At 38.6% G+C, this 27500-nt stretch overlaps 1 protein-coding gene across 1 annotated transcript in view; it reads left to right on the forward strand.

The window, feature by feature from the left end:
• LOC110519289 (neuropilin-2) overlaps positions 1–27500 on the forward strand; it is a 187742-nt gene that overhangs the window by 47848 nt on the left and 112394 nt on the right. Inside the window, 1 exon segment of the mRNA XM_090215093.1 lies at positions 10289–10470. Coding sequence (XP_090071219.1) covers positions 10289–10470 — 182 coding nt within the window.

The following is a 27500-nucleotide window of genomic DNA, read 5'->3' on the forward strand; positions in this document are numbered from 1 at the left end:
CAGACAGGGCTGTTTTGAGTTCTCACGTTTCTTGTTTTTTTTTGTTAGTTTGTTCATGTATAGTGTCGTCAATAAAATACAATGAACAACCACCACGCTGCGTTTTGGTCCGCCTCTACTTCACAAGAAGAGAATCGTTACATACCCGAAACATTTGACCCAAAGGCAATGCTACCAAATACTAATTGAGTGTATGTTAACTTCTGACCCACTGGGAATGTGATGAAAGAAATACAAGCTGAAATAAATTATTCTCTGCAATTATTCTGACATTTTACATTCTTAAAAGAAAGTGGTGATCCTAACTGACCTAAAACAGGGAATTTATACTAGGATTACATTTCAGGAATTGTGAAAAAACTGTATTTAAATGTATTTGGCTAAGGTGTATGTAAACTTCCGACTTCAACTATACACACACACACACACACACACACACACACACACACACACACACACACACACACACACAGCATGTCTCCCAGCCAGCTCGGAGAGAAAGAAGGCTATCATTGTCACCGTGGTTAATGTCAGAACTAATTGGAGAGGGGGTAGAATCAGAATCCGCCCCGATGCCGCCTGCAGCTCTCCTGAACGACTTGAAGAACCCAAATGCCACCCTATTCCCTATGCAGTGCACTAAGGGCTCTTTTGAAAAGTAGTGCACTATATAGGGAATAGGGTGCTATTTGGGTTGTCGTGAGAGATCTCTCGCTGCCTCAGTGCGGCTGCTGCTGCAAGACTTCCCAGCAACAAAGAGAGAGACATTGTGATCATGTCGAAAGAGCCCTGTCGGATCTGTCTCCACGACTGAGATTCGGAGACCAGAGAAATAAGAGGATTCAACCTCAAACGCTCGCTGGTGTTCTCCAGTCTAAATATACTTAGGCAGGCCTTCATAGAGCTGTCTCTCACTCTGCCTCTACCTCGTCTCTCTCACTGCCTCTACCTCTATTTTGTCTCTCTCTCTCTGCCTCTACCTCTACCTCGTCTCTCTCACTGCCTCTACCTCGTCTCTCTCTCTGCCTCTACCTCTACCTCGTCTCTCTCTACCTCTACCTCGTCTCTCTCTCTGCCTCTGCCTCTACCTCGTCTCTCTCACTGCCTCTACCTCTATTTTGTCTCTCTCTCTGCCTCTACCTCTACCTCGTCTCTCACTCTGCCTCTACCTCGTCTCTCTCACTGCCTCTACCTCTATTTTGTCTCTCTCTCTGCCTCTACCTCTACCTCGTCTCTCTCTACCTCTACCTCTACTTTGTCTCTCTCTCTGCCTCTGCCTCTACCTCGTCTCTACCTCGTCTCTCTCTCTGCCTCTACCTCGTCTCTCTCACTGCCTCTACCTCATCTCTCTCTCTGCCTCTACCTCTACCTCGTCTCTCTCTGCCTCTACCTCTACCTCGTCTACCTCTACCTCGTCTCTCTCACTCCCTCTACCTCTACTTTGTCTCTCTCTCTGCCTCTGCCTCTACCTTGTCTCTCTCACTGTCTCTACCTCTACTTTGTCTCTCTCTCTGCCTCTACAACTGTCTCTACCTCTACTTTGTCTCTCTCTCTGCCTCTACCTCTGCCTCTACCTTGCCTCGTTTCTTTCACTACCTCTCCCTCTACCTTGTCTCTCTCACTACCTCTGCCTCTACCTTGCCTCTCTCACTACCTCTGCATCTACCTTGCCTCTCTCACTACCTCTGCCTCTACCTTGCCTTGTCTCTCTCACTGCCTTTGCCTCTACCTTGCCTTGTCTCTCTCACTGCCTCTACCTTGCCTTGTCTCTCTCATTGCCTCTGCTTCTACCTGTAGGCTACTGAGTAGAGAGGAATCAGGCCTGGTTCAGAGTGGAGGAAGGGGTGAGGAGGAAGAGGGGGAAGGGGGAAGAAGGGAGGGAGGACACCTGTCTGTGTCTGTCAGAGGGGGGGTTGAGAGCAGTGTCAGGTTCTCTCCTCCACCCCCACGCACTCATCTACCTGACACAGTGCCACCAGTTATGTGCCCCACAGCAGTTTAGTCTGTTACAGAGAGGAGAGAGAGAGAGAGAGAGAGAGAGAGAGAGAGAGAGAGAGAGAGAGAGAGAGAGAGAGAGATACATAATAAATCTGTCACATCTTTATCCTGGCCAAAGCAGTAACTGACATGTCCATTTTAAAGCTAGAAGAGGAATGGAAGAACAGAACCATAGAAAGGCTTTGTGAGAACAACCCTCAACCACGTTGTCACGGCGTTGTCAGTTCACACGCTGTCGCTGACACAATGCATGAGGGAGGTGAGTTGGTGTTAGCAGACTTGTTTACCTCTTTCCCTCCCCTGCATGTTCCCCCTCCCCCACCGTCAGTGGATAGAGCTGCAAGCTACATGCTGGTTCTCCCTAGTACAACACACTCCCTAGTAGTACACACCATGTTAGGGGACTTGTTTACCTCTCCCTCCCCTTAATGTCCCCCCTGTCCGTGGATAGAGCTGCAGGCTAAATCCTGGCTAGCCTCCACCGGCAACAGTAAAGATTCTCCCAAGTACAACACCTTTCTATGGTCTATAACACAGGGCACAGAGCAGTCAGCATGACTCAGTACTACATTATCTGTACTTCAGCTTCTACTGGATTATTATTACAAATATAGTCATATAGTATTATAGTAATATTGTAATGTAGTGATATAATAATATAATAATATAGTAATATAATAATATAGTAATATAGTAATATAATAATATAATAATATAATAATATAATAATATAATAATATAGTAATATAATAATATAATAATATAGTAATATAGTAATATAATAATATAATAATATAGTAATATAGTAATATAATAATATAATAATATAATAATATAGTAATATAATAATATAATAATATAATAATATAGTAATATAATAATATAGTAATATAGTAATATAATAATATAATAATATAATAATATAATAATATAATAATATAGTAATATAATAATATAATAATATAGTAATATAGTAATATAATAATATAGTAATATAATAATATAATAATATAGTAATATAGTAATATAATAATATAATAATATAGTAATATAATAATATAATATAATAATATAATAATATAGTAATATAATAATATAATAATATAGTAATATAGTAATATAATAATATAGTAATATAATAATATAATAATATAGTAATATAGTAATATAATAATATAATAATATAGTAATATAATAATATAATATAATAATATAATAATATAATAATATAATAATATAATAATATAGTAATATAATAATATAGTAATATAGTAATATAATAATATAATATAATAATATAATAATATAATAATATAATAATATAGTAATATAATAATATTGTAATATAGTAATATAATAATATAATATAATAATATAATAATATAATAATATAATAATATAATAAAATAATAATATAGTAATATAGTAATATAATAATATAATAATATAGTAATATAATAATATAGTAATATAATAATATAATAATATAATAATATAATAATATAGTAATATAGTAATATAATAATATAGTAATATAATAATATAATAATATAGTAATATAGTAATATAATAATATAGTAATATAATAATATAGTAATATAATAATATAGTAATATAGTAATATAATAATATAATAATATAGTAATATAATAATATAATAATATAATAATATAGTAATATAGTAATATAATAATATAGTAATATAATAATATAGTAATATAATAATATAATAATATAATAATATAGTAATATAATAATATAATAATATAATAATATAGTAATATAATAATATAATAATATAGTAATATAATAATATAATAATATAATAATATAGTAATATAATTATATAATAATATAATAATATAGTAATATAATAATATAATAATATAATAATATAGTAATATAGTAATATAATAATATAGTAATATAATAATATAATAATATAATGATATAGTAATATAATAATATAATAATATAATAATATAATAATATAATAATATAATAATATAATAATATAATAATATAGTAATATAATAATATAATAATATAGTAATATAATAATATAATAATATAGTAATATAGTAATATAGTAATATCAAATCAATCAATCAATCAATCAAATTTATTTTATATAGCCCTTCGTACATCAGCTGATATCTCAAAGTGCTGTACAGAAACCCAGCCTAAAACCCCAAACAGCAAGCAATGCAGGTGAAGAAGCACGGTGGCTAGGAAAAACTCCCTAGAAAGGCCAAAACCTAGGAAGAAACCTAGAGAGGAACCAGGCTATGTGGGGTGGCCAGTCCTCTTCTGGCTGTGCCGGGTGGAGATTATAACAAAACATGGTCAAGATGTTCAAATGTTCATAAATGACCAGCATGGTCGAATAATAATAAGGCAGAATAGTTTAAACTGGAGCAGCAGCACAGTCAGGTGGACTGGGGACAGCAAGGAGTCATCATGTCAGGTATTCCTGGGGCATGGTCCTAGGGCTCAGGTCCTCCGAGAGAGAGAAAGAAAGAGAGAATTAGAGAGAGCATATGTGGGATGGCCAGTCCTCTTCTGGCTGTGCCGGGTGGAGATTATAACAGAACATGGCCAAGATGTTCAAATGTTCATAAATGATCAGCATGGTCGAATAATAATAAGGCAGAACAGTTGAAACTGGAGCAGCAGCACAGCCAGGTGGACTGGGGACAGCAAGGAGTCATCATGTCAGGTAGTCCTGGGGCATGGTCCTAGGGCTCAGGTCCTCCGAGAGAGAGAAAGAGAGAAGGAGAGAATTAGAGAACGCACACTTAGATTCACACAGGACACCGAATAGGACAGGAGAAGTACTCCAGATATAACAAACTGACCCTAGCCCCCCGACACAAACTACTGCAGCATAAATACTGGAGGCTGAGACAGGAGGGGTCAGGAGACACTGTGGCCCACTCCGAGGACACCCCCGGACAGGGCCAAACAGGAAGGATATAACCCCACCCACTTTAATAATAATATAATAATATAATAATATAATAATATAGTAATATAATAATATAATAATATAATAATAATATAATATAATAATATAATAATATAATAATATAGTAATATAATAATATAATATAATAATATAATATAATAATATAATAATATAGTAATATAGTAATATAATAATATAATAATATAATAATATAGTAATATAATAATATAATAATATAGTAATATAATAATATAATAATATAGTAATATAGTAATATAGTAATATAATAATATAATAATATAGTAATATAATAATATAATAATATAGTAATATAATAATATAATATAATAATATAATATAATAATATAATAATATAGTAATATAATCATATAATAATATAGTAATATAATAATATAATAATATAATAATATAATAATATAGTAATATAATAATATAATATAATAATATAATATAATAATATAATAATATAGTAATATAATAATATAATAATATAATAATATAATAATATAGTAATATAATAATATAATATAATAATATAATATAATAATATAATAATATAATAATATAATAATATAGTAATATAATAATATAATAATATAGTAATATAATAATATAATATAATAATATAATATAATAATATAATATAATAATATAATAATATAATAATATAGTAATATAATAATATAATAATATAATAATATAATAATATAGTAATATAATAATATAATAATATAGTAATATAATAATATAATAATATAGTAATATAATAATATAGTAATATAATAATATAGTAATATAGTAATATAGTAATATAATAATATAGTAATATAATAATATAGTAATATAGTAATATAGTAATATAGTAATATAATAATATAATAATATAATAATATAGTAATATAATAATATAATAATATAATAATAATATAATATAATAATATAATAATATAGTAATATAGTAATATAATAATATAATAATATAATAATATAGTAATATAATAATATAATAATATAATAATATAGTAATATAATAATATAATAATATAATAATATAGTAATATAATAATATAATAATATAATAATATAATAATATAGTAATATAATAATATAATAATATAATAATATAGTAATATAATAATATAGTAATATAATAATATAATAATATAGTAATATAATAATATAGTAATATAATAATATAATAATATAATAATATAATAATATAGTAATATAATAATATAGTAATATAGTAATATAGTAATATAATAATATAGTAATATAATAATATAGTAATATAATAATATAATAATATAGTAATATAATAATATAATAATATAGTAATATAATAATATAGTAATATAATAATATAATAATATAGTAATATAGTAATATAATAATATAGTAATATAATAATATAGTAATATAATAATATAGTAATATAGTAATATAATAATATAATAATATAATAATATAGTAATATAGTAATATAATAATATAATAATATAATAATATAATAATATAGTAATATAGTAATATAATAATATAATAATATAATAATATAGTAATATAGTAATATAATAATATAGTAATATAGTAATATAATAATATAGTAATATAGTAATATAATAATATAGTAATATAGTAATATAATAATATAGTAATATAATAATATAATAATATAATAATATAATAATATAGTAATATAGTAATATAATAATATAGTAATATAATAATATAATAATATAGTAATATAATAATATAGTAATATAATAATATAATAATATAGTAATATAGTAATATAATAATATAGTAATATAATAATATAATAATATAGTAATATAATAATATAATAATATAATAATATAATAATAATATAATAATATAATAATAATATAATAATATAATAATAATATAATAATATAGTAATATAATAATATAATAATATAATAATATAGTAATATAATAATATAGTAATATAATAATATAATAATATAGTAATATAATAATATAATAATATAGTAACATAATAATATAATAATATAGTAATATAATAATATAGTAATATAATAATATAGTAATATAATAATATAATTATATAGTAATATAATAATATAATAATATAGTAATATAGTAATATAATAATATAATAATATAGTAATATAATAATATAGTAATATAATAATATAATAATATAGTAATATAATAATATAATAATATAATAATATAATAATATAGTAATATAATAATATAATAATATAGTAATATAATAATATAGTAATATAATAATATAATAATATAATAATATAGTAATATAATAATATAGTAATATAATAATATAGTAATATAATAATATAATATACTAATGTTGTAATATAATAATATAATAATATAGTAATGTAATGATACAGCAATTTAGCAATATATTAATATAGTGATATAGTAATACACACACACACACAGAGCTAGTTCAACAGAACGCCTGCTCCCTCTCTATTCCTCTCCAGGTGACCAGATATCTACATAAACCCTACCAGATCCACTAGTAATTCACCAGTAATCCAGCAGTAATCCACTTGTAATCCAGCAGTAATCCACCTGTAATCCAGCAGTAATCCAGCAGTAATCCAGAAGTAATCCAGCAGTAATCCGGAAGTAATCCAGCAGTTATTGACCTGTAATCCACCTGTAATCCAGCAGTAATCCAGCAGTAATCCAGCAGTAATCCAGCAGTAATCCAGCTGTAATCTAGCTGTAATCCAGCAGTAATCCACCTGTAATCCAGCAGTAATCCACCTATAATCCAGCAGTAATCCACCTGTAATCCAGCAGTAATCCACCAGTAATTCAGCAGTAATCCAGAAGTAATCCAGCAGTAATCCACTTGTAATCCAGTAGTAATCCACCTGTAATCCAGCAGTAATCCAGCAGTAATCCAGCAGTAATCCACCTGTAATCCACCTGTAATCCACCAGTAATTCAGCAGTAATCCCGAAGTAATCCAGCAGTAATCCACTTGTAATCCAGTAGTAATCCACCTGTAATCCAGCAGTAATCCAGCAGTAATCCAGCAGTAATCGACCTGTAATCCACCTGTAATCCAGCAGTAATCCACCTGTAATCCACCAGTAATTCAGCAGTAATCCCGAAGTAATCCAGCAGTAATCCACTTGTAATCCAGTAGTAATCCACCTGTAATCCAGCAGTAATCCAGCAGTAATCCAGCAGTAATCGACCTGTAATCCACCTGTAATCCAGCAGTAATCCGGAAGTAATCCAGCAGTAATCGACCTGTAATCCACCTGTAATCCAGCAGTAATCCAGCAGTAATCTGGAAGTAATCCACCTGTAATCCAGCAGTAATCCACCTGTAATCCAGCAGGAATCTGGAGGGCTGGTTTTTAAATTAATTACCCTACATTTTATATTAAAATGAAAAGACATCAAGGCCTAACGGTCTGGAGTTGCTCTTATCAGTCTTTCTCTAATTGTCGTCTGCACTGATTGGTAGATCGAGGGATATAGCCACAACCCTACTATACTGCACTGTGTCTATATTACAATGGAGGTACCTGCAGGGCCTGAGGTTGCAGTCTTTCTTTCATTGTCTTAATTTAGATAGAGCACCTTTCCTCTGCTCTGATCGTTAGATTGAAGGACTAGTGTTTTATAGAAGTGATCCACCAGTCGAAAGACAATGGCCTCTATCCCAGACCCTAACTCTGTTATCACGTGTCCTCAGTTATAAAGGTTTATTTTGGAGAGGCAGGTGGGTTTGGTCTTGTTGCTTAAGGTTTTAGAAACTGACCAATAGGAATCTGAGTTTGGGTGAGAGAACAGAGGTCAGCTGACAGTCAAAGACCAGAGAAACTGACCATTAGGACACGAGCTGGAATTATACACTTCAGGCTACATCTGAATGGGACTCAATTCCCTATGTGGTGCACTAATCTGGATCAAAGTAGTGCACTATTTAGGGATTAGGGTGATCAAAAGTAGTGCACTATATAGGGATTAGGGTGATCAAAAGTAGTGCACTATATCTGTTTTACTGGGTTGCCCAGCTATATCTCATCTGTCTATATCTCATCTGTCTATATCTCATCTGTCTATATCTCATCTGTCTATATCTCATCTGTCTATATCTCATCTGTTTTACTGGGTTGCCCAGCTATATCTCATCTGTCTATATCTCATCTGTTTTACTGGGTTGGCCAGCTATATCTCATCTGTCTATATCTCATCTGTCTATATCTCCTCTGTCTATATCTCCTCTGTCTATATCTCATCTGTCTATATCTCATCTGTCTATATCTCCTCTGTCTATATCTCATCTGTCTATATCTCCTCTGTCTATATCCCATCTGTCTATATCTCATCTGTCTATATCTCATCTGTCTCACTGGGTTGGCCAGCTATATTTCCTCTGTCTATACTGTATCTCCTCTGTCTATATCTCATCTGTCTATATCTCATCTGTCTATATCTCCTCTGTCTATATCTCATCTGTCTATTTATCATCTGTCTATATCTCATCTGTCTATATCTCATCTGTCTCACTGGGTTGGCCAGCTATATTTCCTCTGTCTATATCTCCTCTGTCTATATCTCATCTGTCTATATCTCATCTGTCTATATCTCATCTGTCTATATCTCCTCTGTCTATATCTCCTCTGTCTATATCTCATCTGTCTATATCTCATCTGTCTATATCTCATCTGTCTCACTGGGTTGGCCAGCTATATTTCCTCTGTCTATATCTCCTCTGTCTATATCTCATCTGTCTATATCTCATCTGTCTATGTCTCCTCTGTCTATATCTCTTCTGTCTATATCTCATATGTCTATATCTCATCTGTCTATATCTCATCTGTCTCACTGGGTTGGCCAGCTATATTTCCTCTGTCTATATCTCCTCTATCTATATCTCATCTGTCTATATCTCATCTGTCTATATCTCCTCTGTCTATATCTCATCTGTCTATATCTCATCTGTCTATATCTCATCTGTCTCACTGGGTTGGCCAGCTATATCTCATCTGTCTATATCTCACCTGTCTATATCTCATCTGTCTATATCTCCTTTGTCTATATCTCATCTGTCTCAGTGGGTTGGCCAGCTATATCTCATCTGTCTCACTGGGTTGGCCAGCTATATTTCCTCTGTCTGTATCTCATCTGTCTATATCTCATCTGTCTATATCTCATCTGTCTCACTGGGTTGGCCAGCTATATCTCCTCTGTCTGTATTCTACTTGGTTTTCGTGGACTTCCAATAACAAACATGTTGTCCATGTTTCTACCCAGATATGACTTCATAGAGATCCGTGATGGAAACAGTGAGAACGGAGATCTGTTGGGTAAACACTGCAGCAACATCGCCCCTCCAGCCATCATCTCCTCCGGCCCCGTGCTCCACATCAAGTTTGTCTCTGACTACGCTCACCAGGGAGCTGGTTTTTCACTGCGCTATGAGATCTTCAAAACGGGTGAGTCCAATATGAATAAAGGCACAACGTTGATCCAAACGTTTAACTACACAAATAGATTGGGACAAAGGAAACCCACTAGAAAGACACAGCGGCAGTCGGTAGACCTGTTGGTTATACATACTTTTAGGAGCAGTTTCCCAGACACGGATTAAGCCTATTATTACCTATTATTATTACCTATTATTATTACCTATCATTATTACCTATTATTAATACCTATTATTATTACCTATTATTATTACCTATTATTATTACCTATTATTATTACCTATTATTATTACCTATTATTATTACCTATTATTATTACCTATTATTATTACCTATTATTATTACCTATTATTATTACCTATTATTAATACCTATTATTATTACCTATTATTATTATTACCTATTATTATTATTACCTATTATTATTACCTATTATTATTACCTATTATTATTACCTATTATTATTACCTATTATTATTACCTATTATTATTACCTATTATTATTACCTATTATTATTACCTATTATTATTATTATATTCTGCCAGTTAGGGATGTACAGTGGCTTGCGAAAGTATTAACCCCCCCTTGGCATTTTTCCTATTTTGTTGCCTTACAACCTGGAATTAAAATATATATATTTTTTTTTTTGGGGGGGGGGGGGGGGGGTTGGTATCATTTGATTTACACCACACATGCCTACTACTTTGAAGATGCAAAATATTTTTTATTGTGAAACAAACAGGAAATAAGACAAAAAAATTGAAAACTTGAGCGTGCATAACTATTCATCCCCTCCCCAAAGTCAATACTTTGTAGAGCCACCTTTTGTAGCAATTACAGCTACAAGTCTCTTGGGGTAAGTCTCTATAAGCTTCGCACATCTAGCCACTGGGATTTTTGCCCATTATTCAAGGCAAAACTGCTCCAGCTCCTTCAAGTTGGATGGGTTCCGCTGGTGTACAGCAATCTTAAAGTCATACCACAGATTCTCAATTGGATTGAGGTCTGGGCTTTGACTAGGCCATTCCAAGACATTTAAATGTTTCCCCTTAATCCACTCGAGTGTTGCTTTAACAGTATGCTTAGGGTAATTGTCCTGCTGGAAGGTGAACCTCTGTCCCAGTCTCAAATCTCTGGAATACTGAAACAGGTTTCCCTCAATAATTACCCTGTAATTAGCACCATCCATCATTCCTTAAACTCTGACCAGTTTCCCAATCCCTACTGATGAAAAACATCCCCACAGCATGATGGGGATGGGGTTCTCGTGGTGATGAGAGGTGTTGGGTTTGCGCCAGACATAGCGTTTTCCTTGATGGCCAAAAAGCTCAACTTTAGTCTCATCTAACCGGAGTACCTTCTTCCATATGTTTGGGGAGTCTCATACATGCCTTTTGGTGAACACCAAACGTGTTTGATTATTTTTTTCTTTAAGCAATGGCTTTATTCTGGCCATTTTCCGTGAAACCCAAGTCTGTGGAGTGTACGGCTTAAAGTGGTCCTATGGACAGATACTCCAATCTCTGCTGTAGAGCTTTGTAGCTCTTTCAGGGTTATCTTTGGTCTCTTTGTTGCCTCTCTGATTAATGCCCTCCTTGCCTGGTCCGTGAGTTTTTGGTGGGCGGCCCTCTCTTGGCAGGTTTGTTTTGGTGCCATGTTCTTTCCATTTTTTAATAATGGATTTAATGGTGGTCTGTGGTCTGTGGGATGTTCAAAGTTTCTGATATTTTTTTATAACCCAACCCTGATCTGTACTTCTCCACAACTTTGTCCCTGACCTGTTAGGAGAGCTCCTTGGTCTTCGTGGTGACGCTTGCTTGGTGATGTTGCAGACTCTGGGGCCTTTCAGAACAACTGAGATCATGTGACACTTAGATTGCACACATGTAGACTTTATTTAATTAATTATGCGACTTCTGAAGGTAATTAGTTGCACCAGATCTTATTTAGGGGCTTCATAGCAAAGGGGTGAATACACGCACCACTGTTCAGTTTTTAAAAAATGTGACATTTAAAAAAATATATATAATTTCACTTCACCAATTTGGAATATTTTGTGTATGTCCATTAAATGAAATACAAATAAATATCCATTTAAATTACAGGTTGTAATGCAAAATAGGAAAAACACCAAGGGGGGTGACTGCTTTTGCAAGGCACTGTAGCTAGCTAGACAAATACTGTAAATTGGGACATGTCACATTTAAGATTTTGTGTTGACAGTCTCTAAGAAATAGTCTACTTATTACATCCTCAGTGATTGTTTTCAGCTGTTGTGAAGGTTTTTTACTAAATTTTCTCAGACATTAAGTAGGATTTATTTTTTATTTTATTTTAACTAGACAAGTCAGTTATGAACAAATTCTTATTTTCAATGACGGCCTAGGAACGGTGGGTTAACTGCCTGTTCAGTGTCAGAACGACAGATTTGTACCTTGTCAGCTCGGGGGTTTGGTTACTAGTCCAACACTCTAACCACTAGGCTACCCTGCCGTATCTTTGTAGGACAGGTCAGATGGTATCTTTGTAGGACATGTTAAATGGTATCTTTGTAGGACAGGTCAGATGGTAGCTTTGTAGGACAAGTTAAATGGTAGCTATATGGGACAGATTAATGGTAGATGTGTAGGACAGGTTACATGGTAGCTTTGTAAGACAGGTTACATGGTACCTTTTAAGACAGGTTAAATGGTAGCTTTGTGGGACAGGTTAAATGGTAGCTATGTGTGACAGGTTAATGGTAGCTTTTTGGGACAGGTTACATGGTAGCTTTGTAGGACAGGTTACATTGTAGCTTTGTAGGACAGGTTACATGTTAGCTTTGTAGGACAGGTTAGATGGTAGATTTGTAAGACAGGTTACATGGTAGCTTTGTTGGACAGGTTACATGGTAGCTTTGCAGGACAGGTTAGATGGTAGCTTTGTAGGACATGTTAGATGGTAGCTTTGTAAGACAGGTTACATTGTAGATTTGTAGGACAGGTTACATGGTAGCTTTGTAGGACAGGTTAGATGGTAGCTTTGTAGGACAGATTACATGTTAGCTTTGTAGGACAGGTTAGATCATAGATTTGTAAGACAGGTTACATGGTAGCTTTGTAAGACAGGTTACATGGTAGCTTTGTAGGACAGGTTACATGGTAGCTTTGTAGGACAGGTTAGATGGTAGCTTTGTAGGACAGGTTACATGGTAGCTTTGTAGGACAGGTTACATGATAGCTTTGTAGGACAGGTTAGATGGTAGCTTTGTAAGACAGGTTACATGGTAGATTTGTAGGACAGGTTACATGGTAGCTTTGTAGGACAGGTTAAATTGTAGCTTTGTAGGACAGGTTAGATGGTAGCTTTGTAAGACAGGTTAAATGGTAGCTATGCAGGACAGGTTAAAACGTACACCTCTCTCCTTCACCGAGCCTGTCTGACACACAACTCCCTCCTTCACAGAGCCTGTGAGACCCACAACTCTCTCCTTCACAGAGCCCGTCTGACCCACACCTCTCTCCTTCACAGTGCCTGTCGGACACACGCCTCTCTCCTTCACAGGGCCTGTCTGACCCACACCTCTCTCCTTCATAGGGCCTGTCTGACCCACACCTCTCTCCTTCATAGGGCCTGTCTGACCCACACCTCTCTCCTTCACAGGGCCTGTCTGACCCACACCTCTCTCCTTCACAGAGCCTGTCTGACCCACACCTCTCTCCTTCACAGGGCCTGTCTGACACACACCTCTCTCCTTCACAGGGCCTGTCTGACACACACCTCTCTCCTTCATAGGTTCTGTGGGACACACACCTCTCTCCTTCACAGAGCCTGTCTGACCCACACCTCTCTCCTTCACAGAGCCTGTCTGACACACACCTCTCTCCTTCACAGAGCCTGTCTGACCCACACCTCTCTCCTTCACAGAGCCTGTCTGACCCACACCTCTCTCCTTCACAGAGCCTGTCTGACCCACACCTCTCTCCTTCATAGGGCCTGTGGGACACACACCTCTCTCCTTCACAGAGCCTGTGGGACCCACAACTCTCTCCTTCACAGAGCCTGTGGGACACCCTGACTAATTCAGATCAAGGGCTCGGGTGTATAAAGTAAATGTCCGTCAGTCGTTCCTCCTTTCTTCCTTCTGTTCATCCTGAAAGCATTCCAGGAATGCCTGCTAGTCCTGTTTCATGGAGACCTGCTTTCTCGTCCCTGGAGAGAAGGGGTGGGGGTTACTAACACATCACATGTGGTGGTCTGGTGTAGTTTAGTCTGCTGTGGTCAGGGCTGGCTGTTAGCTGTTCACTGTTCACTGGCAAATGCTTTCTGGCACTACTGGGACTTGGGCGTGCGTGTGTGTGGTTTGACAGAACCCACCCGGCGGACTCTAACACAACAGAGTCGTTAGTGTTAACACCCACTCACCCACTCAGACCCTTAGAGAGAGAGAGGGGAGGGGGAGAGGAGGGGGAGAGGGAGAGGAGGGGGAGAGAGAGGGGGGGAAAGGAGGGGGAGAGAGAGAGGAGAGGGGGAGAGAGAGGAGGGGGAGAGGGAGAGGAGGGGAGAGAGAGGGGGGGAAAGGAGGGGGAGAGAGAGAGAGGAGAGGAGGGGGAGAGAGAGAGGAGAGAAGGGGAGGGGGAGAGAGAGAGAGAGAGGAGGGGGAGAGGGAGAGGAGGGGGCGCGAGAGAGGGGAGGGGGAAAGAGAGGAGAGGAGGGGGAGGGGAAGAGGAGAGGAGGGGGAGAGGAGATGAGGGGGAGAGAGAGAGGAGAGGAGGGGAGGGGGAGAGGGAGAGGGAGAGGAGGGGAGAGAGAGGGAGAGGAGGGGAGAGAGAGAGGAGAGGACGGGGGAGAGAGAGGAGAGAAGGGGAGGTGGAGAGAGAGAGGAGGGGGAGAGGGAGAGGAGGGAGAGAGAGAGGGGAGGGGGAAAGAGAGGAGATGAGGGGGAGGGGAAGAGGAGAGGAGGTGGAGAGGGAGAGGGAGAGGAGATGAGGGGGAGAGAGAGAGGAGAGGAGGGGAGTGGGAGAGAGAGAGAGGAGAGGAGGGGAAGAGAGAGAGGAGAGGTGGGGGAGAGAGAGGAGAGGAGGGGGAGAGAGAGAGGAGAGAAGGGGAGGGGGAGAGAGAGAGGAGGGGGAGAGAGAGAGGAGGGGGAGAGGGAGAGGAGGGGGAGAGAGAGAGGGGGGAGAGGAGGGGGAGAGGAGAGGAGGGGAGAGAGAGGGGAGAGGAGGGGAGATAGAGCGGGGAGGGGGAGAGGAGAGGAGGGGGAGAGAGAGAGGAGAGGAGGGGAGAGAGAGAGAGGAGAGAGGGAGAGGGAGAGAGAGAGGAGAGGGGGAGAGAGAGAGAGGAGATGAGGGGAGAGAGAGAGGGGAGGGGGATTTGGGGTGGGGGAGAAATAGAGGAGAGGGTGAAAGAGAGAGGAGAGGAGGGGAGGGAGAGGAACAGAGTGGATTTTCCCCTGGGATTAAGTGATGTCATGGTATCCCACGTCCCCTGAGCTGAAGACTGGCAGCTGCTGTGAAGGATGGTCAACTCCCCAGTGCTGTCTGACACTTCAGCACACACACATGTTTCACACACACACACACACACACACACACACACACACACACACACACACACACACACACAATGATGAAACCTGGAACGTTTGGAATGTAAACGCGGTTGCCATGGTATTAACAAGATCTCGTTATGCCGGAAGGTACGACTAAGTATGTGTGTGGGTGTTTGTATAAATTCTGTGTGTGTGTGTGTGTGTGTGTGTGTGTGTGTGGAACATAGTGAATAGTATATATATATGCCAGTCCAGTTTAACAGTGTGTGAAGGATAGGGAATTCTTTTTACTCCCAACAGCCACAACTGTTCAACTGGTGCCAAACATTCCTGAAAAACACTGTTCACCACTTCAAGAGAAGAGCCAGGAGCAAGAGAGTGACAGACAGACAGACAGACAGACAGACAGACAGACAGACAGACAGACAGACAGACAGACAGACAGACAGACAGACAGACAGACAGACAGACAGACAGACAGACAACTGTTAGAAATGGCAGAGAGAGAGAAAAGAGAAAATAGAAAATAGATTTTAATGAGCCATCCTCATTACACTTAAACCCCCACAACCCCCCATAAAATGGCGTTGTGTGACACCACAACCTCCACACAATAACATCACTGCCAACCATTCAAACCCTCCTCTCCAGCTGTAGAGACAGCTCCCCTGAGCCCCTATACCTCCTGTAAATTCTCCACAATTTTAATCATTTTATAAAACTCTTATTCTACCCTAAGGCGCATAGATATCATCCTTTTTAAAAACAGAGAGAGAGAGACAGAGAGAGAGAGAGAGAGAGAGAAAGAGAGAGAGAAAGACAGAGAGAGAGAGATAGAGAGAAAGACGGAGACAGAGAGAGGACAGAGAGAGAGAGAGAGAGAAAGACAGAGACAGAGAGAGAGAGTGTGAGAGAGAGAGAGAGACAGAGAGAGAGAGAGATCCAATGTTGATAAACTAAACTCAACCAGTGAAGAACAAACTCCATTGTAAATTCAACCCATATTTATTTATTTATTTTCCCTTTTGTACTTTAAGCATTTGTACATCATTACAACACTATATATAGACATAATATTATAATTCATATATAATTAATAATGTAATAATTTGAAATGTCTTTATTCTATTGTCTTGAACTCACTAAAATCAGATTTTGCAGTTCCCGAGATAACAGTTGTTTTGAGCGTGGCACAAATCAGACCTCATTGACAGCAATGTTGAATGTTTATAATTTTTAACATTGGTTAAGGGACCCTTAATAATCTTAGACTTGGGACCACACAGCCACACCACTGAATAGCTAATTATTGCTTTGCCACGGACTCCTTCCAAACCCCTCATTGTTTAATTTGTGTAATGTTTATATCCTATATTATATTATATTGCTGATGAGCACCAGTACGTTTTATCTCTAATTTCTCTTTGTTATTTCTCTTCATATGATAGGATTGAAAAGGATTTGCTAATAGATTGTCGACTTGATTCATGATGACTTCTAGCTAAGATTTTAAAAGTATGATGTTGACATGATCCATCCAATCAAAGCTACTGTATTTATAACGTGATTTGACGTCATTTTATCTGTGGCCAATGACCTTGAGCCTTCTTGGATGGGCACTTCTAATGTAACTCTATGGCATGTATGGTAAATCCAAAGGGGCTTTAATTTTCTAGCTCTACCATTACATTTGGCGGTGACGTACTGTCCCCATGAGTGACAGAACACTGAGCCAATCACGGCTCTGGATTTTCTGCTGGCTTGCACCACCACCACAGAAAGCACTGAGCTAGGTTGAAACACCTGCATTTCGGGAGCTGCTTTACTCAAGAAAACAAAAAAAAGAGACCAGGCTTTATTAACTCAATGATATATTTATATATGTATTGTTTACATTGTTTGCAAACTGATATGTGACACGTATTAATGCCAAAATAACATGCAAAAATGTGGGGCCCCACCTGCCCTGAATAACGGGTGGACACTGTCTGCCCGGACAGCTGCATCAAACCTCTCCTTTCCTCTCCTCTCTGACAGGAAATCACCATCCACCCTGTTACGTTTAGTTCCGCCACATGATCTCCCTCTCTCTGTCTCTGTCTCTGTCTCTGTCTCTCTCTCTCTCTCTCTCTCTCTCTCTCTCTCTCTCTGTCTCTCTCTCTCTCTCTATCTCTCTCTCTCTCTCTCTCTCTGTCTCTCTCTCTCTCTCTCTCTCTCTCTCTCTCTCTCTGTCTCTCTCTCTCTCAAATTCAAATTCAAATTCAAGCTGCTTTATTGGCATGAAAAACATTGTGTCATATTGCCAAAGCAACAATGTATACAATATACATTGTAACAAAATTATAAATGATAGCAAATAATAATATAAATGGGTAGTAAATAATAATACAAAATTAAATACAAAAATAATAACAATAAAATGGTAACAGTCTACAGTAAACATTAATAATTATAGTAATAACAATAATAGTAATAATAAGTAAGTTACTGTTTACTATGAGATGTTATTATTCAGTGTCCCTCAGGCTATGGCAGGAAAATACATATTTGGCTGCAAGAGGAGCCATTGCTCCTTCGCCCATGAGTATTCTTAGTTTTTCCTTGGGTTCAATTTGTAAAAATTTGGAATATATGTAGTCATTTCTGTGAATAATGAATCTCTTTGTGAGGAATATTTATCACAGTAAAGGAGAAAGTGACATTGTCCTCACCTCCCCTGTCATGCAGTCCACATACACGCTCCTCTTTGGGTAGCCATGTCTTTTTATGTCTGCCGGTTTCTATTGCCAATCGGTGGTCACTTAGCCTGTACTTGGTAAGGATCTGTCTTGCTTCCGTATCTCTGACAGAGTAGAGATAATCAGCCAATTCATATTCTCTGTTTAGGGTCAGATAGCAATTTAGTCGGCTTTGGGATTTTGTTTCGTTTTTCCAGTATTGTAAATATGATTCCTTTGATTGGTTCATGATTTCGTGATTGGAATTCTTTCTTTTGAAGCAGTGCTGGTGTCAGCTTGATTGGTGAGGTCCAACACCAGCTGACTGAGAGGGCTCGTTTCTGGGCTCAGCTCTTGGGCTTGAAGTGCTTTAAATTGCAGACTCGAATTTGGACTTGAATTTAGATGTAGCCAAAATTTTAATGATCTTTTCTGTATTTTCATTATTACTGGAAAACGGCCCAATTCTGCCCTACATGCATTAGTTGGTGTATTTCTCTGGACTTGTAGAATTTTCCAGAGAATTCTGCATGTAGGGCTTCAATTGGATGTTTGTCCCACATTTTAAAATCCAGTTTATTGAAGTGGCCCCAAACCTCACTTCCATAAAGTGCTATTGGTAGGATTACACTGTCAAATATTTTAGTCCAAATTCTAATTGGGATGTTGATTTTGAATAATTTCATTCATTGCATACATTGCTCTGCGGGCTTTTTCTTTGAGTGCCTTCACTGCCATATTAAAGTTTCCCGATGCAGATATGGTCAGACCAAGGTAGGTGTAATGTTTTGTGTGTTCAATTAAGGTGTTGTTCAGGGTGAATTTACATTTGTGTTTCTGACATCTGGGTTTTTTTTGGAAAATCATGATTTTAGTTTTTTGGAAATTTACTGCCAGGGCCCAATTATGGCAATATTGCTCCAGAATATTAATGTTTTGTTGAAGACCTTCTTTGGTTGGTGATAGAAGTACCAAGTCATCAGCATATAGCAGGTATTTCACCTCTGTGTCAAATAGTGTGAGTCCTGGGGCTGGAGATTGGTCCAACATGTCTGCTAATTCATTGATATAAATGTTGAAAAGATTTGGACTCAAATTGCAGCCTTGTCTCACACCTCGACATTGTGAAAAAAATTCTGTTCTTTGGTTTTTGATTTTTATTGCACACTTGTTTTTTGTGTACATACATTTTATTAAGTCATACACCTTACCACCAAGCCCACTTTGTAGAATTTTGTAGAATAGCCTTTATGCCCAATCCAAATCAAATGCTTTTTTAAAGTCAATAAAGCAAGCAAGTATGCTCTTTTTTTTTGGTGGACGTGTTTATTAATTAGTGTGTAAGGTGTATATGGTCAGTAGTGCGATGGTTAGGGAGAAAGCCAATTTGACATTTACTTATTACATTTTTTTCTTGAGAAAGGTTTGAATTCTTGAATTCAAAATCCTACAGAAAATCTTTCCCAATATGTTATTGCAAATTCCCCTGTAATTATTGGGGTTCTATTGTTCTCACTTTTGTGGATAGGGGAGATCAGCCCCTGGTTCCAGACATCAGGGAAGCAGCCAGAAGTTAAAACCATGTTGAACAATTTAAGCACAGCATTTTGCAACTCAGGTGTGCTGTTTTTCAGCATTTCATTTCTGATGTTGTCTACACCACAAGCCTTTTTTGATTTAATAGATTTTAGCTTTTCATTTAGTTCTTGTTGGGTTATTGGGTAATCTAATTAGTTTGGTTGTTTTTAATGACTGATTCAAGGATGTTCAATTTTTCTATAATTTCTAATTGGTTCTGTTGTAAGTCTTTTTGCGGGATGTTTTTGTATAGATTATCAAGGGGCTTTTTAGATCCTACATCTTGTATGGCTAATTCTTGTGGCTTTGATGTGCTTAAATTGTTCCACATGTCCCTTGACGGTCAATTGCGTTTTCAATTTCATCAAGTGTCTTGTTGGTATAATTGAATTTCTTGCATTTCAGTGTTTGTTTAGACCTGTTTCAGAGTTTCAAAGTATTCATATCGTAGCTCTGGGTTGTTTTGCTGCTTATGTTTTTTGTTTGACATTTGTCTTAGGTATTTTTATTTGTTTCAACATCTATTAAAACTATTTTGTCAGAAACATTTTGATTTTTGCTTCTGATGTTGCATTGCTTTGGTTTTCTCAAATTTGCTTTCAATGCTGCTTTTTGGAATATGCAGTTGTAATGTTTGGGTCCCACTGAGAACCACCTCATTGGTTTGGGCACCTTACCATTGAAAAACTGTATAGAGTTCATCATTTCATTTGAGTTCAATGTTTCAATGAATGCCTCTGCACTGTTTGGAGCCCATCTGAACGATTGGTTTATGTTGTAAAGTTTATTGGGCTGTTTTTTTGAATGAATATTGCCGGTATCTTCTTCAGAAAAACGTTGATCTGACTGTGATCTGACAATGGTGTCTGTGGTCTGACAGTGAATGCACTAATGGAGGAGGGGTCAATGTCAGTGATGGCATAATCGACTACACTTGTCCCAAGAGCTGAGCAGTAAGTAAACTGACCTAAAGAGTCCCCTCTGATTCTACCATTAAGCATGTACAGGCCTAAGGCTCGACAGAGATGTACTCAACCCTTTTCCATTTTTGTTCAGTATTTGGTCAGGACTGTTTCTATTATTTATAATAGGGCTCTCTCTCTCTCTCTTCTCTGTCTCTCTATCTCTCTCTCTCTCTCTCTGTCTCTCTATCTCTCTCTCTCTCTCTCTCTCTGTCTCTCTCTCTCTCTCTCTCTCTCTCTCTCTCTCTCTCTGTCTCTGTCTCTGTCTCTCTCTCTCTCTGTCTCTCTCTCTCTCTCCCTCTCTCTCTGTCTCTCTCTCTCTCTCTCTCTCTCTCTCTGTCTCTCTCTCTCTCTCTGTCTCTCTCTCTCTCTCTCTCTCTCTCTCTCTGTCTCTCTATCTCTCTCTCTCTCTCTCTCTGTCTCTCTCTCTCTCTCTCTCTGTCTCTCTCTCTCTCTCTCTCTCTCTGTCTCTCTCTCTCTCTCTGTCTCTCTCTCTTTCTCTCTCTGTCTCTTTCTCCAATTCAATTTGCTTAATTTGTAACAATGTACATATTGCCAATATTAAAATAATACAAATCAAATTACTAACGTGACAACAGTAACAATAATAACCAAGGGTCAAAATAACAACAGAAACAATAATAACCAAGGGTCAAAATAACAACAGAAACAATAATAACCACAAAGGTCAAAAAACAACAAAATATAAAAATAATAACCAAGGGTCAAATAACAACAACACATACAACAGCAGAGCAGGCCACCTGGCCTCCCCACGTGGTCTGTCAGACACTGTCCCTCGTCTTATGGCAGGCAGCAATGTTGTGCACTGCCAACCCACAGCTCTCTGCGTCCTCCCCCCAACAGGACGGGTAGCCTTCTCTCATCCGAGAGGTCTTTGAAATGTTCAAATTTGGGGAAATGACCCTCTCTAATTGTTTTATATTTTTGACATTTTGTCAGGAAATGCAGCTCCGTCTCAGGTTCTGCTGTTCTGCAGTGGTTGCACAGCCTTTCCTCTACAGGGAGCCAGGTTCTGCTGTTGTGCAGTGGTTGCACAGCCTTTCCTCTACAGGGAGACAGGTTTTCCTGTGTCTACCCTTCTCAATGGCAAGGCTGTGCTCACTGAGCCATATACTTAGCCACGGTGTACTGTCGGTTTAGGGCCAGATAGCACTGCATTTTGCTTTGTTCTTGTGTTTCCCAATAAGCAATATAGTTTTGTTTTGACTATGTTGTAATTTGTTTTGATCTGATTGATTGGATGTTCTGGTCCTGAGGCTTCAGTGTGTTAGTAGAACAGGTTAGTGAACTCAGCCCCAGGACCAGCTGGATGAGGGGACTGAGGCTTCAGTGTGTTAGTAGGACAGGTTTGTGAACTCAGCCCCAGGACCAGCTGGATGAGGGGACTGAGGCTTCAGTGTGTTAGTAGAACAGGTTTGTGAACACAGCCCCAGGACCAGCTGGATGAGGGGACTGAGGCTTCAGTGTGTTAGTAGAACAGGTTTGTGAATTCAGCCCCAGGACCAGCTGGATGAGGGGACTCTTTTCTTTGCTCAGCTCTTGGTATTGTAGGGCTTGGTAATGATATGAGAGGGGGTCACTGAATTTTAAATGTTTCCAAAACTTAATTTCTCTTTTTTTAGTTTTTATTATTAGTGGATATTGGCCTAATTCTACCCTGCATGCATTGTTTGTAGTTTTCCTCTGGACATGTAGGAGAATCTTAGAGAACTCTGCGTGCAGGGTTTCAATGGGGTGTTTGTCCCATTTGGTGAAACCTTGTTTTGCAAGTGAACCCCACACCTCGCTGCCATGAAGTGCAATTGGTTCAATGACACATTCAATTAGTTTTAGTTTATAAGAGGTATTTCAATTTGAATTTGTTTTTAATGGCGTAGAATGCCCTGCGTGCTTTCTCTCTCAGCTCATTCACTGCCTCATTAAGGTGTCCAGTTCAGCTTATTTTTAAACCTAAGTAATTGTAGTGTGTGCAGTACTCTATATTTTTTGTACCAATTGAGATCTTTGGTCTAATTCCCTGAGATCTGGATCTTTTTTGGGTTTACTGCCAGGGCCCAGGTCTGGCAGTACTGCTCTAGCAGGTCCAGGCTCTGCTGTAGGCCATGTGCTGTGGGTGACAGCAGGCATAGGTCATCTGCGAAGAGTAGGCAATTAACCTCTGAACTGTGGAGACTAACACCAGGGGCTGAGGATTTTTCTAGAATAGTGACCATTCGTTAATGTAAATATTGAAGAGTGCAGGGCTCAGATTGCAACCCTGGCGAAGGCCCCGCACCTGGTTAAATAATTATGTTATTTTCTTACCAATTTTAATGGTATTCCCAGTAAACATAGATTACATTATGTTGTGTTTTACCCCCTATGCCACTTTCAATATCTCTGTAACTGATTCCAGTTGTCAGGGAAATAACCTACACTCAGGATCAAATGGCACGTACAGTAGGTCCATGTAGTTTTGTCTCTATATGGTGAGACAATATACAGTGGGGCAAAAAAAGTATTTAGTCAGCCACCAATTGTGCAGGTTCTCCCACTTAAAAAGATGAGAGAGGCCTGTAATTGTTATCATAGGTACACTTCAACTCTGACAGACAAAATGAGAAAAAAATGTCCAGAAAATCACATTGTAGGATTTTTAATGAATTTATTTGCAAATTATGGTGGAAAATAAATATTTGGTCACCTACAAACAAGCACGATTTCTGGCACGCCCAATTTTTCAGTTTTTGATTTGTTAAAAATGTTTGAAATATCCAATAAATGTCGTTCCACTTCATGATTGTGTCCCACTTGTTGTTGATTCTTCACAAAAAAATACAGTTTTATATCTTTATGTTTGAAGCCTGAAATGTGGCACAAGGTCGCAAAGTTCAAGGGGGCCGAATACTTTCGCAAGGCACTGTAGGTAAGCAGCTTGGTTTGAAGAAATCAACTGTGGGAGCAATTATTAGGAAATGGAAGACATACAAGGCCACTGATAATCTCCCTCGATCTGGGGCTCCACGCAAGATCTCACCCAGTGGGGTCAAAATTATCAAAAGAACGGTGAGCAAAAATCCCAGAACCACACGGGGGGACCTAGTGAATGACCTGCAGAGAGCTGGGACCAAAGTAACAAAGCCTACCATCAGTAACACACTACGCCGCCAGGGACTCAAATCCTTCAGTGCCAGACTGCCTTCAGTGTCCCCCTGTTTAAGCCAGTACATTACCAGGCCCGTCTGAAGTTTGCTTGAGAGCAATTGGATGACCCAGAAGAAGATTGGGACAATGTCATATGGTCAGATGAAACCAAAATATAACTTTTTGGTAAAAACTCAACTCGTCGTGTTTGGAGGACAAAGAATGCTGAGTTGCATCCAAAGAACACCATACCTACTGTGAAGCATGGGGGTGGAAACATCATGCTTTGGAGCTGTTTTTCTGCAAAGGGACCAGGACGACTGATCCGTGTAAAGGAAAGAATGAATGGGGCCATGTATCGTGAGATTTTGAGTGAAAACCTCCTTCCATTAGCAAGGGCATTGAAGATGAAACGTGGCTGGGTCTTTCAGCATGACAATGATCCCAAACACACCGCCCGGGCAACGAAGGAGTGGCTTCGTAAGAAGCATTTCAAGGTCCTGAAGTGGCCTAGCCAGTCTCCAGATCTCAACCCCATGGAAAATCTTTGTAGGGAGTTGAAAGTCTGTGTTGCCCAGCAACAGCCCCAAAACATCACTGCTCTAGAGAAGATCTGCATGGAGGAAATGGCCAAAATACCAGCAACAGTGTGTGAAAACCTTGTGAAGACTTACAGAAAACGTTTGACCTCTGTCATTGCCAACAAAGGGTATATAACAAAGTTTTGAGATAAACTTTTGTTATTGACTAAATACTTGTTTTCCACCATAATTTTTAATAAATTCATTAAAAATCCTACAATGTGATTTTCTGGATTTTTTTTCCTCATTTTGTCTGTCATAGTTGAAGTGTACCTATGACGAAAATTACAGGCCTCTCTCATCTTTTTAAGTGGGAGAACTTGCACAATTGGTGGCTGACTAAATACTTTTTTACACCACTGTATATATATACATATATATAATATGACATTTGTAATGTCTTTATTGTTTTGAAACCTCTGTTTGTATAATGTTTACTGTTAATATTTATTGTTTATTTCACTTTTATATATTATCTACCTCACTTGCTTTCGCAATGATAACACATGTTTCCCGTGCCAATAAAGCCCCTTGAATTGAATTGAGACACGTACAGTGCATATGCTCTTGCCTGAGGTCCAGTATCATGTTCTAGACATGCTTGTTGATATGCGAAATAACGACCAATCTCTGATGATTATTTGAGTTTTGAGGGTATGTTGAGGGAGGGGGGGGGGACAGAGAGAGACAAAACAGAGGAGGGGATGGGGGGGGGGGGCTGTTGTTGACAGGCTGAAGGGAAGGTGGTCAGGGAGGAGAGGAGAGGAGGAAGGCCAGAAATATCAGTGGATCAAAGAACAAACAGAGAGTCATCTGTAGCTCTTAACTCTATTTATATTTATATACTACCTCACCAGCTGTGACCCTGCAGGGTTCACACACACACACACACACACGCACGCACACACACACACGCACGCACGCACGCACGCACACACACACGCACGCACACACACACACACACACACACACACCACGGCTGGTACTAGCTACACGTCTCTCACAGGACCGAACAAGGAGGACGAAGCTGGAGCTGTGACATCATATTACCCTCTCATCTTGCAACGACTCAAAAGCCCCCCCCACACACACACACACACAAACATTTATGAGCAGAGCTTGTAAGGTGTTTCGTTCCTCCTTAGCAGCGGTCTGACAACAAGAATCCACAAACATAGTCTGACAAGAGGGTTGTTTCTGTAAGAGTCTCAGTTAATGCTGGTGGGATGGTGAGACAGACAAGCCCAGACCTGTCTAACCCAGAGGTCTCACTAACAGAGCTGAGAGGCATGGGCCACTCCCCAGAGCCCACCACACGTGCCTGTCTGACATATTGCCTGTCAGTAGGGGGTTGGAGGGGGAATCAGACAGGGTGGAGGAGAAGGAGACAGGGTGGGGGAGAAGGAGACAGGGTGGGGGAGAAGGAGACAGGGTGGGGGAGAAGGAGACAGGGTGGGGGGAGAAGGAGACAGGGTGGGGGAGAAGGAGACAGGGTAGGGGGAGAAGGAGACAGGGTGGGGGAGGAACGAGACAGGGTGAAGGAGAAGGAGACAGGGTGGGGGGAGAAGGAGACAGGGTGGGGGAGATGGAGACAGGGTGGGGGGAGAAGGAGACAGGGTGGGGGGGGGAGGAGACAGGGTGGGGGGAGGAAGGAGATAGGGTGGGGGGGGGGGACAGGGTGGGGGAGGAAGGAGCCAGGGTGGGGGGTGATGAAGGAGACAGGGTGGGGGAGAAGGAGCCAGGGTGGGGGGAGAAGGAGACAGGGTGGGGGTGAGGAAGGAGACAGGGTGGGGGGTGATGAAGGAGACAGGGTGGGGGGTGATGAAGGAGACAGGGTGGGGGGTGAGGAAGGAGACAGGGTGGGGGGAGGAAGGAGACAGGGTGGGGGGTGATGAAGGAGACAGGGTGGGGGAGGAAGGAGACAGGGTGGGGGGTGATGAAGGAGACAGGGTGTGGGAGAAGGAGCCAGGGTGGGGGTGAGGAAGGAGACAGGGTGGGGGGTGATGAAGGAGACAGGGTGGGGGGTGATGAAGGAGACAGGGTGGGGGAGGAAGGAGACAGGATGGGGGGAGGAAGGAGACAGGATGGGGGGGAGGAAGGAGACAGGGTGGGGGGAGGAAGGAGAGAGGGTGGGGGTGATGAAGTAGACAGGGTGGGGGGAGGAAGGAGACAGGGTGGGGGGAGGAAGGAGACAGGGTGGAGGGAGGAAGGAGACTCTCTCTCTCTCTCTTTCTCTCTCTCTTTCTCTCTGTCTATCTCTCTCTGTCTATCTCTCTCTCTCTCTCTCTCTCTCTCTCTCTCTCTCTGTCTATCTCTCTCTGTCTATCTCTCTCTCTCTCTCTCTCTCTCTCCCTCTCTCTCTCTCTCTCTCCCTCTCTCCCTCTCTCTCTCTCTCTCTCTCTCTCCCTCTCTCTCTCTCTCTCTCTCTCTGTGTTAACATTGCCAAAGCAAGTGAGGTAGATAATATATGGAATTCTTTGTGGATCTGTGTAATCTGAGGGAAATATGTCTCTCTAATATGGT

This window comes from Oncorhynchus mykiss, chromosome 22 (genome assembly GCF_057628025.1).
Source record: "Oncorhynchus mykiss isolate SJ-2025 chromosome 22, ASM5762802v1, whole genome shotgun sequence".
In the NCBI taxonomy this organism is placed as follows: Eukaryota; Metazoa; Chordata; class Actinopteri; order Salmoniformes; family Salmonidae; genus Oncorhynchus; species Oncorhynchus mykiss.